We start from the raw sequence: 23570 nt of genomic DNA, 5'->3' as shown, positions 1-23570 counted from the left end.
CGCCACCCGCTTCAGTGCCAAGTGACGTCCGCAGTCCTGGACAAGAACGGCCTCTGCCACGCACCTGGTCGCCACAGCAACACCCTCCGCCCCCCTGCCGTGTGCCCCCATGTTGCTTCTCGAGTCTGTGTCATAAGGACGGATCCAGGCAGTGTGTGTGTGTGCATGTGTGTGCGCATGTGTGTGTACGTATGTGTGTGTGAGTGTGTGTGAGTGAGTGAGTGAGTGAGTGAGTGTGGGCGAGAGGTGACTGCTACTGCCTCTTTCCACACCGCCAACTCTCTCCCCCTCTTTCCCCGCAACCACACGTAATCAATAATGAGTTTCACCATCCGTCTGGCCTGGCAGCGCAGCTGAGGAGAGACCGAGTGACAGCAAGACAGAAAGAGTGAAGAAACAAGAGACAGAGGCCTCAACAGATAGAGGCTTCAAAAATCGAAAAGGTCACGACAATGGGCCTCTGAGTTTTGATTTCTGAGTGCCTACAAACGAAAAGCCAAAACACGTCCAAATCTCGTCTCACTTTCCGAGTGCACAAACCAAACCGGACAAAACGCTTCCTCTGCATCAGCGCCGTCATATCGTCTGGATTTTTTTTTTTTGCTTTTAAGCCAAAATGGCGGTTAATGTGACGCCCATCCGGGACACGAAATGGCTGACGCTGGAGGTGTGTCGCGAGTTCCAGCGAGGCACCTGTTCCCGACCCGACTCTGAATGTAAGTTCGCCCATCCGGCCAAAAGCTGCCAGGTGGAGAACGGGAGAGTCATCGCCTGCTTCGACTCCCTCAAAGTGAGTAGTGACTCCACAGCCTGCTTCTTTTCTTCTTAACACGTCTTTCGGGAACTTACGTGAGGAATGAACATGATCTGCTACATTCACCAATCTTGAACGTTCACATTCGTAGCTGAAAGTGACTCATGTCTGTATTTAATACGAACACATCTGGGTCTAAACACATCTGTGCATCACATTGATATAAGTTTTACATGATTTCCACATGTCACAAACATCACAAACAGTCATATTTGTACAGGCGACAAACGAATTCTCTAGTACGCCAAGTCTGCATCGCAGTTTGCTCTGGATATGGCTAGCTTTGAATGTTTTTTTTTTTCATAAAAACAGGCACGCTGAGCGACCGTGACATTAAGTGGAGTCTTTTGCCTCATCTTTTACTTTGACATTGTAGCTACAAGTGTAACAGTCCAACACTTTGTTACGACATATCAATTTAAAAGGGAATCTTGTCTTATAAATATAAATCATACCGTATTATGTGGAAGCTTGATGTTTACACCCCTAACCGAAATCTAATCGTAGTCATGTTTTGACTTGATTTCTTGCCCAATTCTTTTGAAAACCTGATCGCTTTCCTTAGATTCCTTCTAGTTTTTCTCAAGTCTGTTCATTTCCCCAAATATCAAGTACATTTCCTCATCCGCCCAATGAATTTAGAAATAAAATGCAAAAAGGAATGCAAAACGTGCATTGGGAAAAGCCACGTGAATCCCGATCTGACCATTCTCCTACGGCATGGCCGCTGTCCGATCTACATATGAAAAGTCACGTTGGAATACACAGATCGGATTATCGTGTCTACACGGTCCAGAAATAAAATGGATCTGTGTCATCGCTTGGGCAGAAAATCAGATCCGTGTCACGTGACACAGGTCATGTGAATGTAGCCTAACTGTCAGTATGAATATTTTCCCACAACCAAAGTTTTAAGAGGCTTGGTTGTGTTGAAGTTTGTTGATGTTAATGATGATGATGTCAGTTCCAAGGAATATCATGGAGATCAAATTGATTTTAAAAAAATCTGATTCATTCAAGGTTCATGGTTGCCAAATGTTACCGCAGCCACTACGTCACAATCCAGATTGTCTGGATTGAAATTGAGTTAGAGCATTGTTGCTTCATCCTGCTGGAGCTGCTGATCTTGTTTTCTTTTACTGTGTGGCGATTCGTAGTGCTCAATCCTCAGAGATGTGTAAAAAAAAAAAAAAAAAAAAAGCATTCTTTAATAGCAACCTGTGATTGAGTTGGAGTATTGATTGTTTCAACCATAAGAAAGCACTCTCCGTGTCTAGAGAAGCAGTATTACAGAACTCTCTTTATATATTATTCCTTACTTTTACTTTCAAGTTTAGCCTTTTGGGATATTGCAATGGAAGTGCATCATGAATCATGCGCTTTCCAGGAGGTAACCTTTTAGCATTAATTAATTATTTAGTCGCAATATATTGATATATTGAAATTGCATAACCTATTGTTTGAGATGATGGGAACTGAGATGTTTTTGGTTGTTTTTTTGGTTTTTTTTAATGGTACCGAAAGGCAATCATGCAAATTACACTTGAGTTGGCATGGCACAGAAATGCCTACCAGCTACCAACTGTGTATTATTTACAAATGTCCAAAATGCTCTTAGGATTAACACATCTGTTTGGATTAGGAAAGTTCACGATGGATAAAGGCAGGATGCAAGTGCAGGTGTTATTTATTTAATCCAAGAATAGTCAGTATACATAGCAGGTCCCAATACACATATAGACAACAACGAACTAGGATATTCTGTACTCGAAGTTCTAAATGGGCAAAGGTCAAAACCAGGAAGTACAATGGAAACCAGGCTTGGAAAATAAGGCTCAGATTTACAGTAATTGTTCTAAATGCATGGTAAGACTTCACGATGAAGAGAGATGAAACACAATGAAACAGCAAGGTATAAATAGGAAAACTAATTAAGGGCTAAACACAGAGCAGGCGCACACATTTAGGGAATAAACAAATGGCAGGACGGGGTGGAGACAAAACAAAGAACAAAAACAAAGGCACGTGGCGAAACAAACAAAAAGCCCATGGAGACAACAAATAAATGCAAACAGAGAGGCGATTGAGAGGAGGAATCGGTGAGGAAAACTATTGTATCTGTTGGAAGTTTGCATTTTTGGAATTTTTAAGTTACACTTTTATGTCACATTGCTATGAAGTTGTTCACAATCAAAACCTTCATCAACCCAAACATAACGGCTGCTTTGCAAAACTGGAGAACATTTTTAAGAAACAACACTCAGCATTACCTTACATTGAAATTTGCGGTAACATTATTTGGTAACAAACCATATTTGGTATGGTTTCAGGTGTTACCTGGTCTGCACTTATTTTAACTTTAGGAGTTCTACAAAGCACTTTACACTGGTTCTCATTCACCAATCGTAGCAGAGCTGCCATGCAAGGCGCTAACTTGCCATCAGGAGCAATTTGGGTTCAGTGTATTGCCCGAGGACACTTCGCCATGTGGAGTCATGTGGGCCGGGAATCGAACCGCCAACCCTACGATTCGTGGACAACCCGCTCTACAACCTAAATACGTCATATGTAACGTCATGTTAGCATTAACTGTTGTTTTCTAGTAAACAAATGTACTGGAACGCCCAATATGAAATCCCTTTATTACATTAAATATAAACTTCTGGCTTGTGAATTGAATTTACATCTTCGAGGAACTCACGCATTTTGTAGTTATTGACCATACTGATAATAAATACTGGTGGTGTTTAGCAACAAAGAAAGAAAAAAAAGCACTGAACGATTGTTTCTATAGAAACAACTCGTTGTCATGTCTGAGAAGATGAGCTGTCAGCTTGTAATTACTCTTACGGTGTTATGAAACAAGGTTCCTGTAACATTACCTTTGCAGTTTGCATGCATACAGGAGAAAGGATGAATTAATAATGGGAACTCTAATGCATGATTTCATCAACTGTCATTGAGGTTGTGTTTAGATATTTGGTGCTCATGGGAACATCTCCTTCTTTGCCCTAAATTGAGACGTGAACATCTGTTTGTCCTCTGGCTTCGGGGATGCTGGGAAATGTTCAATTAAATCCATACACATAGAAATTGGATTAAAAGGAAACCAGCATAGTTACCTCAAATGATTCTATAATATTGATTTTACACTCTGACAAAACAAAGGTTCACGTCCTGACCTGCCCCGTGTATGTTCATATCTGTGCTGTTCATCGGATTGACAGGGACTTTAATAAACAAAAAGACTAATGCTGTATATGGAATGTGAAGAAGGGAGAGTCATTTATGACTTCACCAGACACCCTGTTCTACAAATATTTACAATTCTTTTGCACAATTTTTTTTTTTTTAAATAACAGAAGCCAACCACATATTATAAGAGATTAACTTGGAGAGGCATATAACAGAAAAGTACATTTGATACGGATTGCTATCTTTTGATAACCAGTTTAAAATGACTAATCTGACCAAATGGAGGTGTTTAACATAAACATAAACATTTCAGATATGTGTATTGCGGCTCACGTCATTTATTGAAGTAGTAAACTCAAGCATTCCATGCATTTATCGAAACTTCCTCCAAATGTTGATGCTCTCATTTCTACTTAATATGTTGAGACTAATTGAAATACAATGCAAATCTGTATACTGAGGTATATTAGATATTAAAAGACTCCAATATTGTTAATTCTTAATACCGTGTGTCGTTACCTAAATGATCGATGACTGTTTTAATGTTTTGTGAGAGTTCTTCATGAGTCCCTTGTTTGTCCTGAGCAGTTAAACTGCCCCACTGTTCTTCAGAAAAATCCTCCAGGTCCAAACACTCTTTACTTTTCCAGCATCTTCTGCATATTTGACCCCCTTTCCAACAGCCGCTATATGATATCCAGATCCATCTTTTCACACTGAGGGACTCGTACACGACTATTACAAAAGGTGCAAACCTTCACTGATGCTCAAGAAGGCAAGACAATACATTAAGAGCCAGGGGGGTGTAAACTTTTGAACAGGATGATTGGTGTAAATTGTTATTATTATTATTATTATTATTATTATTATTATTATTAATTAGTCTTCTGTGAAACGTAAATATCTTACGTAGCTTCTGAAGGGCAGTACTAAATGAAAAATATAAGCTCTTTTATACAAAATTTACACCAATCATCCTGTTCAAAAGTTTACACCCCCCTGGCTCTTAATGTAGTGTGTTGCCCTATTGAGAATCAGTGAATGTAGCGAATGTACTCTACACATAACTATGTTATCTTTTCATCTTTTTCCCCCCCACCAGTTTGAAGGTGGTGTTATGAGACACTGTGGTATTCAACAATTTCTCGAAAACGGTCCAGCTGGTCCAGATAAACTAACATGACAAGATGGTAATAATAGTTACAGTACCTTTTAATGCTTAGTCATTAATGAGTAGTTAATGTTTATAATGAAGACCATTTGAAGTGGTGATGTTTTATTTCGTAGTGGTGCTTCCTGTTACTATTTTGACTAGAACTGTGAACAGAGGAGACGTTTGTATTGAATCTGACGCAAGGATTGTCAGTGTCCAAATCTCTGCAGAGAGGGTAAACAAAATGTTAAAACCCTCAACTTTTGCAGGTAATGTCTCAAGCCCTGTAGCTGGTGTCTGATCCGATCTCTTTGCCTTCGGCTAAATAATTTATATAAATCATTCCGCTGAAAATATGTTGAGAATGCTGTTGATGATCCTGGATTTAATAGTTGAATTTGAAGCAAGAACATGAAGCGCTTGAGTGAGACAGACTTCCATTACTTCTTAGCTTCATTAGACTCTTAGCTCATGTAAGTAGTGAACGATTTGGCTGAGTAACTGTATTTAAGGCAAAGGGAACATTGTGTGTTGTTATTACTTCTATTTTTGTGTGTGTGTGTGTGTGTGTGTCAAACTATCCCTTTAAACCCATTTAAGGCAAAAAAAATGTATGAATTGTGCTTCAGAGAAGGTTGAGTCCTCTTAGAGTGTTCTAGAAACCCGGTATTTGCTGTAGTAGAGTTGTGAGTGAAATAATATAAATGCGATTAAGAGGATTTTGTGCTATACCACTTTAAGGCCTGGATTCTGCTGAAGGGAAGAACACTGTGTTAGTCATACAGGTTAAAGGGCCAGCTTGATCTAACACACACACACACACATACACCTTGGCATTTCCCTGCCAGGTTCTCTGCCCAGCTTTTGCTGGAATCGTTTACACCTTTAACATAGAAAAAAAGAGAGAAAGGGAACAAAAAATGGTTCTTACTACGTGGCAGGCACGATCGGGTTTGTCACCAAAAAAAAAAAAAAAAAAAAGTAAAGGAAGCGCAAAAAAATTTTCCTTGAGCAAATCAGATCCAAGCTGAATGAGTCTTCAACAAATGCTGCACTTTCAGTTAGTCGGATTAATTCCAGGAAAAAGCCAGACACAAAACAGGAAATTATGTGTGAGGAACGAACAAAGGCCACCTTTCCACTCATTTGGCAGAAACGTTTTATCTGAAGAGACTTACAGATATGGCAGAGAATCCATTCATGCTGTAGATTTGAATAGCTGAAGGTTTGGTTTAGTGGCTCGGAAACAGTTCTGAGATTTGAACACACACCCTTCTGGTCACATCTCTACATAATCAATGCGTACTGCGTTTTACAGTAGATTTGAGTTCTCAAGCCAGACTCACAAACAAATGACTTTTGTCAGTTTGTATGGGCTACAAACTAAATATTATACAGAATGGGTTTTTTTTATTATTTATTTATTTTTACACAACATTCTTCCATATTTATTAGCGCTATGCTTAAAATATTCTTGTTTATACTCTGAAGGAGTATAAAAATTCATAACTGCTACGAAGCACTGTCGATGCACTCCATTTCTGTGTAACATTTGCATTATTTACATATTCAAGGACAAAAAGTCTACATTTTTTATTATTTATTTATTTATTTATTTAATATAAAAAAGTACAAAATGTAAGTGTGTGGATTGAGTATATTTTTTAAGTGGATTTTATGCACCGTAGGAAGTAAAACCATGCTTAAATATCCGTGACAGAAAGAATGAATGAATTCATTTCATTCTAAAATATTTATGTTTGTTTACTATTAAATATGATTATTTTGTTCCTCGTGATTTTCATTGCTTAGGAAAGCAACGTTATTATTTTATTTTGTTTACCTTCTGTAAGTCGTAAGTTCATAAATGCTTTAAAAAAAAAAAAAAAAGATACTGTAGCACTACTGAAAAGTATTTAAATAGTCATCTTTAGCTAAATGAAATGATCAGTGCAGATCTGAAAGGAATTTTACCTCAAGTAAAACGGTAGATAAGATTGAAAAATTAAAATATAAATGTAATTTAAATTTAAATACATAAAAAAATTAATAGGATTAATAATAAAAGCAACATTATTAAAATAATGAAGTGATATAAATTTAGATTCCAACATGGATACCAATAAATGGTGCACTGTAAAACCGGATAAGTTCATTTAACTCAAAAAATTTGAGGAAACTAATTACCTCAAAAAAAATTTTAAGTTGATAAATCAATTTCTTTAAGCCAAATACACTTAAATCTAACAAAGAAATTAACTCAAACTTGTTATATTTAAGTGTATTTGCCTTAAAGAAATTGATTTATCAACTTAAAAAAATTTTGAGGTAATTATTTTCCTCAAAATTAAACAAAACAAATAAATAAATAAATAAATGGAAAAGTCATGTGATCGCAAGAAAAGTCAAAATCAAAAATGTGTTTTTTTTTGTGGCACATCTTTAACTTGGTAATAAAAGTTGAGGTAAAAAAAACAACCACAATCTCACAACTCACAGACTGTACCTCTAACACACAAACACATAATAAATCATCACAACACACAAAACGGCGTGTTTTAATGTAATCGCTGTACACTGAGATGTTCAAATCCTCCCTCGAGATATATTTCTATTTGAAGTCAAGGGGTCTGGACAGATTAGACGTGTGTGCAAACATTTTTCACCAACACCATGAGTGTGAGTGTGAGTGTGTGGGATGTGGCATTGAACATACATGAGTTTCATGGTGAGAGAAGCTCAGAAGGCCTCTGCCAGCAGCAGATGGAAACTTCAAATAAAGCAAATAAAGAATAAATAAGGGGGGCATTTATGTTCACCGAGCATGATAAAGGCAGAAATTCTCACATTCTGCAAAACACATGGCTTTGATTAGGCTGCTAATGTTTGTGTGCTCTAAAGAAGCAGCATGATATTCACAAGCACTTTTGTTTTCATGCATCGATCCACCCTCATAACATAGTTTATCAAGTCTGCCAAACAAGAAGAAGAGAAAAAGAAAAAACCTTGTTCCATGAGTAGTTATTTACTGAATAGTTGTACTAAACATATTGCTGCTTGGCCAGCATGGCGTGATATCATTTCTATATTTGATACCAAAGTACTAATATGTACAGTATGATGGTAAAACACGTGTCAAATCGATGAGCGTGAAACGTTTTTGATTGCTCATAGGTCGATGAGGACTTACCTCAAAGCAAAAAATCATTTGACTATTGATCGAATCTAATGGGTTTGTAGAGAAAACTCTATTAGTGGCCAAAGCACTAAAACAGGTTGGGGGGAGGGGGGGGGGGTTCATCTAGTTGTCTGAGGAGTTGTCTGAGGAGTCCAGTGCAGTTTGGTTTCCGTACTCTAAAGGATGTACTGAATCAGATTTTGAGCAGAGAAATCAGTACTGCAGCTACGAAACACAATGAGTCACTTGCTCACTTTTTAGCAAATCACACGTTTTAAGATTTATTATAATCAGGAAATATACATAGTAAAAGTCAGAAGGTGTAATATTTTAGGTTCTTACATCTTAACAACAATAACAACAAAAAAGTTTCAATTTCATAAGTCAAGTCCCTTTTCGAATTGGGCGAGAATCATGTCTAATCATGTCTAATCATGTTCGATGAGGCAGCCATCTTTTCCACCCTTCTAAAAGTTCGAAGGTGGAATTATGACTATATCTTACTCAAAGAGAAAGCCTATAATAGTTAGACACAGCAATAATCAACTACAATTTCGTGCAAACGGTCCAGTTATATAAAATTCTGTGCGTTCGAAGGTCCGGATAAACAGCTAACGTGACTGAATGGTGACGTTACCGTCATTAATGAGTAGTTAATGTTTATAAATAAGACCGTTTGTGGTGGTGGTGTTTTGTTTCGTAGTGGCGCTTCACATTACTGTTTTGACTAGAACTGTGAACAGAGCAGACGTTAGCATAAATCAGTCCCGCCAGGATTAACGCCAAATCAAGCAAACGCGGCAATATTCTGAGGAGCTTTTTGGGCCAAGGCGCGTCATCAAAACGCACATTCAGCCAAGGCCCACTTCGATTCACGTCCGTCGAACATGAGTACAGCTAAAAGGTCTCATTTACCAGCAAAAATCACCGCGAAAGACCGTGCAAAACAATTTCACCAATTCAAGACGGTTTTTGGCACCAGAAATGAAAGCAAGTTGCATTGCAGATTTTTTTGGGGGGTGGGCGGGGGGGGGGGGAAAGGCACAGTAAAATCGAGCATTTTTTGGCCGCGACCATCACGGAAAACGTTGCGAAATCCTGTACGGACTGCTAAATGAACACAGAAGCATGCAACAGTAGCATACTGTAAATCCTGCTTTTCCAATGGTGAAGGAGGACACGAGGGAAGACCATGTGTTGCTAAAATGAACGCTGCTTTTCAAATAACCAGCTGGACCTGACAGCGTGGCATATATTGGCTGTTTTAATGGACATGATTGCTTTTCAAAGCAGATGGGAGGGTTGTGTTTGGCAGCAGAGCTCATATAATTGAGCTGTCGGTCGAAGACTTGTGTGAAGAGAAAATTGCCCCTGCACTCCAGAGGTTTCTTCTGATTACAGTGACAGTTGTTTTAGGACTTTGGTTCATTGCTTTAGTCTTTGTTTTTTTTTTTTGTTTTGTTTTTTTTCCCCTTTCAGTTGTTTTTGCACTTTAGTATGTCAGGGCATTGCTCTTTCTTTTTTGTAGCTGAGATATTACTACTTGCACTGCCTCCAGTTACTGTTTTCTTTGCTTTACAGACAGTGTGAGAGTCTATATATCTTCCTATCTTATTCCTCTGATGATAGACAGTTTGTAAACTGTCTAAGTTTCAGGGGTTTCAAAAGTGCCCGGAAGTCATCTGAGAAATGTGATTTTGAAAAGGCAAGAGAAGAACTGTTTAAAGTTCTAACTGTTTCACTTGCTCGTTAAATCTGAAGTTCCTTCCCGTGCAGTTAAAACTAGGCATTTCGACGACTCCTCCAGGTGATTATAGGCGTGGTCATTGTGCCCAGTGTGCTTTCACACATAGAAATGTAATTCTTTTAGTCATCCACACACTGGACGTAATATTTTGATACATGGTACCTCTACGCATGTGATCTATCTTATTCGGTGTCCTTGTGGTCTTGCATATGTTGGAAAACCTTCTAGACCTTTGCGTACGCGCATTAGCGAACATCGTATTATTATCAGAAGCGTAGATATGCGCAGCCCTATAGCGTCACATTTCAGACAAGCTCTCACCACCTTAAGAGGAGGTGATCATGAGAAGAATGAGTGTTTTTGAGTCTTTTTTTTCCATGAAGTACTTCATAGCCATAAAGCAGATCTAGAGAAGCTCAACTCATGCTATATCGCGATCTCTATTTGCACGTAATGACTTTTGACGGGAAAAGAATGACTCCGTAATTCTAGTCACGGCACGGAGTTAAAACAGTCAGTTCATCATCATGACTTTTTCAATCAACACAAAAGCAAGCTGACCTTGTCTCATCTCAATAAGCACTGAAAACGCACCACGGTAGACTGCCTTCACATTTTTCCCCATATGCTCGCCACGGTGCCAGGAGCGGCAGCGTGAAAATGCATGTGTAGGTGTCGCTTTGCCCATTATGCTGTCCTTGCCCTTGTTCAGGTGCGAGAGACACACACAGAGAGAGACGGAGAGCCTGCCACCGTCCTCCCTAGCACGTCCTTATGTCTTTTTCTCCAGAGCACAGCCCATAACAAGCTCTTTGAGTAATGACAAGTGCACACTGTGTAGTACATGAGAGATTGTCTTCATCGTGTAGCAGGTAGATTGAGGAAGAAATATACAGAGGAGGCTTTACTGTAGCTCATGCAGTCAAGCAATACTGAGAGAGGTAGAACAGATAGAAAGGCAATAAAGGAATAAGAAGAGGATGTATTAAGGATGATGCACGTGGTTTAATGGGGGGAAAAAGAGCAAATTGGTTCAAAGCAGCACTTAGAGGGGCGGTCGATGTTTAACACCCGGTTTCAGTCTCGTACATCAGTCAGAGAGAAAAGAGGCCAGGGACAAGCGATCAGAGTAGATTAGGTCACGCCAAATCAACACAATGGACATCAGTGCGGACTTAGGTCCTGTAGAATAGAGCAAAAAGCATTGATTCTACACACTACACGTTTCATCGGGACTATGGAGGATTGTTTCCTCTGCTTTTCTCGCTGCTTTTCTCTTTTCTTGAGCTTCACACATACACACGCATACAAATCAGCAATAGAGACGAGCCAGCAGGGGGGTCACGAGCTAGCAGGGGGGTCACGATTCAGAAAGAGCTACAGTACAGTACAGTGCATCTATTTTTCCCTTTTACTATCACATACTCTCACACACCCATTTCCATTTCACGAAGCATATCTGTTTATCTCTTCTGTGCAGCTCTTCGACTCGCTTGGTGTTTTTGGTTTTGACGCCGTTACTTACTACAGGAGAAAGGCTGAGCAGCCACGATGCTAGAATTCATATTTATTTAGCATAGCGCGCATCAAAGATATCCAATAAAGTAGTCTGCCTGTTTTGATTTTTAGCTAATCGACGCTAATTATCAATATACCTAAACTTTTATGATATTTCACACTTTGAGAAACAATTGGAATGCTGACAGAATGTGAATTATACACTGGCATTTAGTAGATTTTATGCTAAAAACATGTTTATACAGTTAGCTAGCTATTTCTAGCCAGCTAGCACTATAAGCTACCACTAACCCTAGTTAACATGAAAGAACAAACCTGTTCTATGTTTTCCTGATAATACTAATGCCAAATAAGCAATGGCACTAAACGTGTACAAAAGTATTTTAACTACAAATGAGAGGGTGATGCTAGAGGTAACTAATTAAGGAGAACACCAGGATAACGTTAATCTTTAGGAATTTCTTCTGTGCCGCTTTGGCTTTGTAATGTAGATCTGAAACATGCACTTCCACATGATTAACCTCTCACAGGGCTTGATAATTAGCGAACACGTTGAATCGATTATAATAAAGCAGGCAACGAAGTCAACTCTGCTGTGTTCTGACCCCGTGGGACTGTACTTAGTGCCTCATTTATTTTGTGCATTTACTTATTTAAAGAGAGCAGGAATGACGTATTAAGGCAAGTGGGAAAACAGATTGACTGTATTGATGCTGACCAGTTGGCTGTTGGCTGTGGTGGAATCAAAGTAATGTGACTCTCTGGAGAAATCCAGGAGAGTGGAACCTCAATCACTCAGTCACTAAAAATAACCGACTAAGAGGGAATGTGGGGGTAGTCTTACCAACACTATTTTATGTAAAATCTGAGCTCTAATATGGAAGACTATAATGCTGCTGAATATTGTACATATAGTGTTTTAACTCAGCTAAACCCCACCTGTTACCTAAACCTTAACTTCACCAAAACCATAACATCACCTGAACCATAATGTCACCTTTGCCATAACTCCACCTTAACCATAACTTCACCTTAACTTCAACTTCACCTTGACCAATATCACAGCTTAAGTTCACCTTAAGCATAAGTTTACCTTAATTTCACCTAACCAATAACTTCACCTTAACTTTAATTTCACCTTAACCATAACTTCACCTTAATTTCACCTAACCAATAACTTCACCTTAACTTTAATTTCACCTAACCAATAACTTCACCTTAATTTCACCTAACCAATAACTTCACCTTAATTTCACCTAACCAATAACTTCACCTTAACTTTAATTTCACCTTAACCATAACTTTACCTTAGCCATAACTTCACCTTAACCATAACTTCACCTTAACTTCAACTTCACCTTGACCAATATCACAGCTTAAGTTCACCTTAAGCATAAGTTTACCTTAATTTCACCTAACCAATAACTTCACCTTAACTTTAATTTCACCTTAACCATAACTTCACCTTAATTTCACCTAACCAATAACTTCACCTTAACTTTAATTTCACCTTAACCATAACTTCACCTTAATTTCACCTAACCAATAACTTCACCTTAATTTCACCTAACCAATAACTTCACCTTAATTTCACCTAACCAATAACTTCACCTTAACTTTAATTTCACCTTAACCATAACTTTACCTTAGCCATAACTTCACCTTAACCATAACTTCACCTTAACTTCAACTTCACCTTGACCAATATCACAGCTTAAGTTCACCTTAAGCATAAATTTACCTTAATTTCACCTAACCAATAACTTCACCTTAACTTTAATTTCACCTTAACCATAACTTCACCTTAATTTCACCTAACCAATAACTTCACCTTAACTTTAATTTCACCTTAACCATAACTTCACCTTAATTTCACCTAACCAATAACTTCACCTTAATTTCACCTAACCAATAACTTCACCTTAATTTCACCTAACCAATAACTTCACCTTAACTTTAATTTCACCTTAACCATAACTTTACCTTAGCCATAACTTCACCTTAACCATAACTTCACCTTAACTTCATCTTAAGTTCACCTAACCAATAACTTCACCTTAACTTTAATTTCACCTTAACCATAATTTCACTTTAACTTTAATTTCACCTTAACCATAACTTCACCTTAACCATAACTTCACCTGACCTATAACTTCACCTTAACTTAACTTCATCTTAAGTTCACCTTAACTATAACTTCACCTAAATTTCACCTAACCAATAACTTCACCTTAACTTTAATTTCACCTTAACCATAACTTCACCTTAACTTTAATTTCACCTTAACCATAACTTCACCTGACCTATAACTTCACCTTAACTAAACTTCATCTTAAGTTCACCTAACCATAACTTCACCTTAATTTCACCTAACCAATAACTTCACCTTAACTTCACGTTAACCATAACTTCACCCTAACCATAAATTTTACCTTAAACTAAACTTCACCTTAGCCATAACTTTATCTTAAACTAAACTTCACCTTAGCAATAACTTCATTTTAATTCATCTTAACATAACTTCATTGTAACTCAACCTTAACCATAACTTAACTTTGTGTTAGTTAACACAATAACATCAGCTAGCTAACATTAGGGTAGTGCAGTCAGAAATCTTTTACCAGTATCGAGCTGAAGTTAAATTAAAAGTCATATTAAAGCAAAACAAAAACTGTTTGGACATGAACTATGCTTGCGTTCAGTTCTATAACTGCTACAGTGACACAGCTTTTTCTCTAACTGGATCATCTTTGCTATCTCTCTTTATATATATATATATATATTTATATGTGTGTGTGTGTGTGTGTGTGTCCTGTAACAACACACACCCAGAGTAATGGTCTACTTAATATAGAGGGACAATGAAGGGACGGATGTCTGGAACCAAAAATGGAAATTGGTGTTTCTGTATGAATTGTCATGAAGGTTACTTCTATTTGTTTCTCCCTAGAAATGTTCAAGGGTTTTTCTATAGTGCAGTGCATTTGAAAGACAGTGCAGTGCTATATGGAACCAGAAGGATATGCTATACAGGGCTGTATACGTGGGAAAAAAAAGCGATAAAAAGATTATTGTGTACTCCTTAGCTCAGTCGAGAATGGAGAGAGAGAAAGAGTGGTCTATTGTGGAAGTGATTTGTGAAATATAACAACTGGAGAATGGCTATCATAAATACACACACACACACGCACACGCACACGCACACACGCACAAGCATATAAACACTGTCCAACACAATATAACAGTGAGACTTCAACGAAAGATTGATTGCAGAGATTAAGAGATTGAAAAAAAGAGAGATCATGTTGAATAGTGAAGAAGAAAGAGTTATCGACACTGGTCTGGATTTTTCCCCAGGACATATCAGTAGCTGAATGCCTATTGAGTCGTGACGTCTCATCATTTCAGGTGATGTGGCCTGCATCTTGATTGAAATGAGTCGGCTCTTTCTCTCTCTCTCTCTCTCTCTCTCTCTCTCTCTCTCTCTCTCTCTCTCGCGCTCTCTCTCGCTCTCTCTCTCGCTCTCTCTCCCTCTCTCTCGTTCACCCATCCTGTCTAATATTCATCCCCTGTTTCCCCTCCTTAGCCATCTCACGATTTTAAGCAGGCCATTTGTAAGCCTTAGAAGCACTGCAGGAACACAAACATTGGAATTAAAATGCAGACAAGCGCGGGACAGAGGACAGAAAGAGAGATGGGGGGAGGGCACTGAGATAGGAGGAGAGAATTAATTCAGGTGAGAGCTCAGCCTCAGAGCGGCTCATATGTGCTCAGTGGAAAAATCGAAACACATTTTGGAGTTCTTTGTGTTCCCTCCTGCACGTAGAACTCCACTCTACTACCAACTTGATTGACTTAAAACAATGCAAATCAGGAAGGAATGACTTCTTTTTTTAACGAGGACTCATTTTCATAGAGTGAACCGAACAAATCATTTCCACCAGGGGTACAAAAGTTTTCAGTAATACTGATTTTCTTCGTACTCGTCTTTTGTTTCTATGTTAACAATCTGGAGGCATGACATTGGACTTCTTCAGTTCATTACTTTGTTAGATGTGACTTTTAGGTAGCTTGCTAGATGACAAACAAATATATCCAGTGTGGGCCATTTACTGTCCTGATTTAATATCCTGATGGGAATCCTACTCAAGCCATATATATGACCTATATATATATATATATACATTATGTGAATTTCTATGAATGGGGATTAGTATTTTGCACACCCCAGACTGCCATCCCAATAAAGTTATTGCATCTGACCTGGCCAGCCCATTGTAAAAAGTCTGCCTATGTCACTGCTCGAAAAGAAAGTCAGCATTTCTACGGTAACACACCCTTGCATCAGCTGAAGGTTAAAGGTGTTCCTCAATGGCCATTCAGTGGCCCACTGATAGTTCTCGGATAGGATTTGAACTAGCATTATCACACAATCTTAGTGCTAAGCTATCACTTACTCATGGAATGTCTCCCTGTACACATTTATGATGAACAAGATGAACTTCATAAGCTTCAATATAATATCTATGCCGAGGAGAACTCACTAGGATAGTTCTAGGATACAATAAACATGTAAGGTAGATCACAAGGATCTAACCAATCAGGAAAAGGAGGTGTGTCTATCATGTACTACCTGTCAATCATGTTACGATTCAATTCAGTATTCTCGCCCTCTCACACTAGCATTCAGACGTTCTAGACTAGGCAGTGTTTTGGTTTGGATTATACTGTAAGTCTCCGAAAAGCTAGCTTTAAATGACTTCTTGTAAAATTGTCGATTATACTTCTTAGGCTAACGACGGCACAAAGTGCAGTACGACGAATGAACAGCTGGTGACTTTTTAATGTCTACAGCACAATTTGTCCCCCTTTGAAGCAAAGTGGGCGGGGTTAATCGGTATAACTTTAGCTCTTAAACTTAAGCTGCGTTCACGCCATGTCGTAATTACAATAACTACGAGATTCCGACCTGTAAAATGCGTAAACTTGTAAACTAGGAACTTTCTGAGAGCTCCGACTTGTACCACCTGACCTCTGCAATGTCATGCGGAAACACTCGAAATGGCGGCGGATTCTGCAGTAAAATGTAGTTAAGTATTTATCTCATGATATTTCTGTGTAATAATTCATATAATTGGCTATTATTAATGTCTTAATAATTCAAGATTTAATCTGAAAATAAACAAAAGACAACACAATACTATATAGCTTACTGTAGTTTATTGTAATGTATTTTACAGTTGTCAACAACTTCATCTCTAGTAACGCATTGCCTAGTAATTACGGTAATTCTGACATGGTGTGAACGCAGCATTAACCAATCAATTGATGTCTCTCTTGGAATCTGCAGAGTTTATACTGTACGTTCCCGATTGAACGGTCTTTTCTAGTCATAACAAGTGAAAGATAAACTGTTGAGCAAACTGTAGCCTAGCGAGTGAAAACTGTGCTAGCAAACAAAAGCTAATCAAACAATTAACAGCAAGCAAACGCTACGTGGCAAACAAGCGTAGCCTGCTTTGATGACTCTTTATCCGTGTGGGTTTATTTCCGTCCAATCTCATTCTGTCCAATCTTGTTTTGTTTTTTAACTTTAACTCTGCTGGATTCATTTGCAAGCTAGCTGGAAACCTGAAGTGTGTGTGTTTCACTCACTTTACTCCTCCTTTTCTATCAACAGCCAAGTACAGCAACGACCCCGAGTGGGTTTTATTTATTGATTTTTATTTTTTTAAACCATTTTATAGCTATGTGTGTGTAAGTGGAAAGCTACTGGCACGTTCATAGAGCCGCCTCTCGCTAACGCTGACAGCGGAAACCACCAGGCTTATTTTATAAGACTGCAGGGGTGGAAGCAGCCGCTGCGTCCTGTGTATTTTCCATGTTGCCTGCTCGTGCCAGTTGTGTATGTGTGTGCGTGTGTGCGTGTGTGCGTGTGTGTGTGTGTATGAATGTGTGTGTGGCACCATAGCTGAAACAGAAAGCCAAACAAAGGCTCATTCACACACAAAGACAGGTCTCTGCCATCCACAAAGGAGAAGAAGAAGAAAGAGGGGGAGGGGAGGGTCAGTGGCCATTAGGGAAGAGATAATTAGCTCTTCCAGTTTGGATCTGTCACTTTGCCTTAATGTCATGAGATCCACTCTGTTAGTGACCATGATCTCTCAGTGTGTGTGTGTGTGTGTGTGTGTGTTGTTTCGCATGCTGATGATAATGTCCATCCTCTACATGGATGTTGTGATACTGTATAAGATACATGTTTCCAAGAAGACAAAATAATAACAATTTACACCGATCATCCTGTTCAAAAGTTTACACCCCCTGGCACTTAATGTATCATGTTGCCTTCTTGAGCATCAGTGAATGTTTGCACCTTTTGTAATAGTCCCTTTGAACGAGTCCCTCTGAGACTTTCTGACCCCAAGATGCAACTAACTTCTGCAATTCTCCAGCTGTGATCCTTGGAGATTTTTTGGCCACTCGAACCGTCCTCTTCACAGTGCGTTGAGACGATATAGACACACGTCCAATTCCAGGTTGATTCATAACATTTCCAGTTGATTGGAACCTCACAATTATTACCCTGATGGTGGAAATTGACATTTTCAATGCTTGTGCTATTTTCTTATAGCCATTTCCCATTTTGTGAAGCTCAACAACCTTTTGCTGGACATCACAGCTATATTCCTTGCTCTCACCCATTGTTATGAATGACTAAGGGAATCTGGCTTGTGTGTTACCTCATATTTATACCCCTGTGAAACAGGACGTCATGGTTGAACAATTTCCTGTTCCTAGTCACCCAGGTGTACTAAAAAAAAAAAAACAAACGTAAAATATCAACGGGAATATACTTCAAATATATTTTTCTCATATGAATTCCAATAACTGTTACACACCTATATTTAACAAAGATATTTTTTAATAAACTTGTGTTGTGTTTTGTGTTTGCAATTGTTTGATATCCATGAGAGCAGAGTATTTTTGTGATTATTTTTTTAAAAAACAAAAGATCAAAAGGCTAAACAATAAAGAGAATTCTTCACAGCATTCTTTGCTCATATTTACCAAGGGTGCCAATATTTGTGGAAGGCACTTTATGTAAACATTTGTTATGTAAAATAGCTTATTCAGGACGGTATTAAAAAAAAACAAAAAACAAAAAAAACAAATGCAATTTGTATGATCCCTCTTATTTTTTAAAAATTATTAACATTATGTAATAAAAGCGTATGTAAACTTATGACCTCAACTGTACATTACAGCCAGTAATTAAAGTAATGAACAAGTCTGCTGTACAAATTCCTGTGTAAGTTGTTATTATAAAACTGATCATGTACAGTATTATCATTAATATAAACCTTATACTGTAGCTGAGACATCATTTAAAGAATCTTGTACGGGCTAGAACATACACAGTACATGATGTACACATACAGGATACTAACACGTTCGTTACGCCCAGTGACAGGAAACGCAGCTTTAACGCCGTTTTAAAGTGACGCTTCAGTAAGCAAGCATGTCTCATGTGGCAAATTTCTGGTGACCTTGTTTGGTGCCAACCTTGAAAAGGCAGACAAGGACAGGAAGCAAAAACCAGCAGAGGTGCTACCAGAGACCTGATTATAGAGGACCTCATAGGGATGAATGTGTCTCTCACTTGATCTCTGTTTAGGCTTCTTGTCCACATTAGTTTGACAGTTTTTGCCCTGTCTTTATTTTATTTTTTTATTTTTTTTGTCGCTCTCTAAGTAGGGAAGCGTAGCAATTAAGAGCTGCCATGTACTGGGACGGGATCTATTTAAAGGGTAACCCTCATCAACCCTGTCAGCTCTGATGGGACCCACATGAGGCTGCCGTGTCAGTGTCTATCCGAGCATACGTACAGTACGAGAAAGCACAGGACGAACTGTAAAGTGTTTTTAAAAAGCCAATCAAATGCTGCTTTGATATGTGTAGGAGTTATTAAGTGGCTTTTATTTATTTATTTATTTATTTGGAGAGCCTCTCATCTTTCTTTTCTAGACTTCAAAGGTTGGACTGCGTCAGATGTTTGATGGGACAAGCCAGTTTAAAGCAACTTTGATTTCGGGTTACTCTGTTGCAGCGCTTCATTCGATGCCATAATTCCGCTAAGGACGACTGGATTTATTTGTCTGATTTAAAAGTCGACTGCTCTCTATTGCGCCCCCTCTTCCGTCACGCACTCCCAACCTCATGTTCGATCTCATGTCGGTTTCGCCCTACCTTTTCCTCTGTCCGCTTTTCCTGTTCCGATCTACCCGGTGAAAAAAATGCATGTCATTTCCTTGGATCGCATAGCTGGCTTAAAATAACAGGGAATGGCCGAGCGAGACACTTTGCTGAAGGCCTGAGTCTTCCATCTATCGCTGAATCAGCCTGTCTAAATGATGCATGCAACAATTAAGACAAGAATTCGGACTGGCCTTTATGTCATGTGTGTGTGAATCTGTGTGCGGTGGTGTGAGGGAACATTCTTGACCGTCGTGTTTGTGAAAGTACGCATACAGTATGTGAGGCAGTTGTGCCACTTTGATATTATAACCTATTAAGCCTGTCTATTTTTTGCTATCTTCATGGCAGGCTGAAAGTTCGCGTAAGGTGAAGTCCTCCCGCAGGGACGAGGGTAATAGACTCCCTCTAATTTAAAAAGCAGAAGGGAGGAGGGAGGGTAAAGAAGGGGAATGAAGGAAGGAAAGAAGGGGTGAGGTTAAGACTTTGTGCCAGCGCGGTTCAGGCTCGGCGCCAAAGGCCTCAGGCTTGAAGCCTGAACTTTAAGTACAGTCTTTTCAATACATAGCTAGACAGAAGGGGTAAGAAAATCACTCTCGTGCTCGTTTGAGAGCTGAAATTAAAATTGTTTAGCTTTGAGAGGGAAGTATGGAAATGTGTGTGTGTGTGTGTGTGTGTGTGTGTGTGTGTGTGTGTGTATTGGTTTGTCTGAGTTTTATTTAGAAGCTTAAGCTTTCAGTAGAACAAAAAAAAAATCCCTTGTTCTTGCTTTGAGATGAAAGAAATGGCCGTTCTAAATGAACCGTTCCCCTCAGGAATGCTAATCATGCTAATAAAGGATTCCCCCACACATTGCTAACCATAATAGCATTTTGGAATGACATGCTGTATTCCATTAAGCTCTTTCCATCACAGAGTAAACTTTCTCTCAGTCCTAACAAGACTGGATGTTTAGATAGCACCCAATTTCTTCCTTCAGCGTTAAAGCAATGTAGCTCATTGCAGGGTCGTTTGGGTTCTATAGCGAATTGACACTGCTGTTGAAAACATTCTGCTAAGCTAAAATTGTTAGCTAGGGAAATGCTTTTGTATAAAAACTGGCTATTGTTCTGGATATTTTGACTGTCCACCATGCTGGATAGTCTCTTTTATTGATGTTTTGTTGTTGTAGTCCGGCGTCAAATCTCAACACAGAAGGTCAACTGTCCACATCAATGTTCAATACTGAACCCTATGCTGTAGTTCGTGCTTTATGGACAAATCATCTGCCTGAGACAAGTAGATTTCATGTCCAGGCTATTTGTTTTTTATTCATAGTTGCTATTTCCTACTGACCTTTACAAAACAAAAGTGTTCATTTGGTATGTTCTTTTAAACGTAATGCATGTCACGATGCACCACAGTAGCGCGTGATACTTGTTACAAATCCTACCACCTGCGGTCCTACACACATTTTACACATTGTTTTTCAATTCTAAGAGCAAAAAAAATGAACTTGCATTTTCGTCAAGACCGGGCTTGCCAGACTACCTATCTCTTCAAAGCAGGGACGTCGCTAGGCCATCGCTAGGGGGCGCTAGGCTGTCGCCAGGGGGCCCAATATACATTAGCCTGTTCCTGGGTGGGCACTAGGACCTGGGGGAGTGATCCACACACGACACAGTTTACTGTTTAAACGTTTTACATTGGTTTTATTAATAATGCTGATTATTCATGTACTGTTATTGTCAAGTCTTATGTGATCGTGCCCTGCGATGGATTGGCACCCTGTCCAGGTTGTACCCCGCCTTGTGCCCGATGCTTCCTGGGATAGACTCCAGGTTCCCCATGACCCTGAAAAGGATAAGCGGGATAGAAGATGGATGGATGGATGGATGTATAAATACTATACATCTACGATACCGCAATATACTGTATAGTTATTAATGGTCCAGTGGAGAGATAAATCAATCGGCTTGTTGGTAAGCATCCATACTGTGTATTGTGCTTTGGCAAGCAACTGGACCGATATACTGTTCCAGATGACAGAAAAGAGCTAGACAGACAGAGAAAGGGAAAAATTCAGTTAGAGAAAGAGGTCAGAGTGAGGGATAGCTCTAATCCGTTTTTATTGTTATGGTGTCTGTTGGAACAGTGTTTGTGGTCATTGCTATCGCTCAGCAGAGCTTAACTCGTTTATCCCACAATTCTATCATCAGGAAGAGCAAAATCATTTCCGGCTGCACATTGGGTTTGGTTGAAATATAGCATAATTTTTGTGCCAGAGGAAACGAGTCTCATGGCTGGAGTTGCTCGCGATGTGTTTTATGAACCAAAGTAAATGTAAAAATTTGATTTCTGGTCCCTAAGCAGACGCAGATATTGAACTGAACATGATGTCACGATTGAAATTTTTAGAAATGAGTCATGTTGCGGGAAAAATAGTATAAGCGGATAGAGTGAAGACTGGAATTAGAGGTTAGCTTTTATTATCGATTTGTTCGTATGAAATCCATTAGCGGTACTGCTACTTGTTAAATTTTTTTAAAGTAAGGGGGGGGGGGGTGTTCTTTCTTTCGTTTTTTTTTTTTTTTTCAGAAATGCAAGCATAGATTTAGATCCCTTATGAGCAAGGCAGATGTGACGCTGGGAAGGGAAATTCCCGGGTCGAGCACAGGACAGTCTTCTTTATGATGACAGGAGCAGTTCTTAGGTCTTCCACTGAACCTTTCATACTATTTGTTACTTGTTGGAAGGACAGACTTGGATATGCAGTGTTTATTTGAGGTAAGCCCTTTGCGTCATCCCCCTACACTCCTATTCTGTTGAAGTGAAGCTATCCTCCTGCTGATCAGTGACGATCGATGTGGGCGAGTTCGTAACCTGAAGGCCAACAGGAGCACGAGAAGCACAGAGATTTTAAATAAATAAATAAATAAATAAATAAATAAATAAATAAATAAACAAATAAATAAACAAATAAATCAGCTTCAACTCCACCCTCCATTCAACGCAGGCTATCTCTTCAATTCACCAAAGCTCATGGCACTCTCGCTCTGTGTGTGTGTTCTCCTCTCCACACATACACACACACACACACACACACGTACACACTTCAGCTCAGTCAGCTGTTCTCCAGCAATATGAAATTAGTTTTGGGTCCTTCCACACATATTGTTTTTATTCAATTCTCAAGGGCACCTCTGTGACGCTTGATACCTCTTGACATTTGTTTAATATTCAGAAGTGGTACGCTCCTGGTCCAAGGACTCACACACATACACGCACACACACATGCACACTGCATAATCTCTAACGCTGTCTCTTTCTCTCCCACTCACTGCTCGTAGAATTAGATTAGTGATCAATACGGTGGGTGCGGAAGCTATTATGTAAGTTCGAGCCTTTGGACCTTGTAGGTGTGTGATGTTTTCAGAAGTCATTCATGTGTTACATAAGTCAATTTTACACATGCGATTGTTTTAGCGGTGCTTGAATGGGCTGGAAAAGGAATTTATTCTTCAAGCATGCAACCCTGCCGGATTAAGGCACGAGAGGATTTTCTCGTCTAATGTCTCTAAGGGTGCTTTCACATATACAATTCATTTGAATCGCACCCTGATGTGTTCTCCCACTCAGTGCAGGTTTTTTGGCAGGTGAGAGCACAGAGCACTCACGCTCGAGTATGAACCAAAAGAACCGATCCATAAGTCAGTGCGAACTGGTCTCAGTC

General features: G+C 39.1%; 1 protein-coding gene across 18 annotated transcripts in view; it reads left to right on the top strand.

Moving 5' to 3' along the window:
- Positions 1–23570, top strand: part of LOC128624196 (muscleblind-like protein 1) — a 115719-nt gene that overhangs the window by 36293 nt on the left and 55856 nt on the right. For all 18 annotated transcript variants that reach the window (XR_008388731.1, XR_008388733.1, XR_008388732.1 and 15 more), the window contains one exon: positions 1–790. This exon is cut by the window's left edge and continues 100 nt beyond it. Coding sequence is in view for 15 of the 18 variants with exons in the window: in XM_053651640.1 (XP_053507615.1) it covers positions 617–790 (174 nt within the window). In the remaining 3 variants the exon portion in view is untranslated. The remainder of the gene's footprint in view (positions 791–23570) is intronic.

The sequence above is a fragment of the Ictalurus furcatus genome, chromosome 20, assembly GCF_023375685.1.
Source record: "Ictalurus furcatus strain D&B chromosome 20, Billie_1.0, whole genome shotgun sequence".
Lineage (NCBI taxonomy): Eukaryota > Metazoa > Chordata > Actinopteri > Siluriformes > Ictaluridae > Ictalurus > Ictalurus furcatus.
The sequence above is the reverse complement of the archived record's forward strand: the minus strand, read 5'-3'. Positions and strand labels throughout refer to the sequence as shown.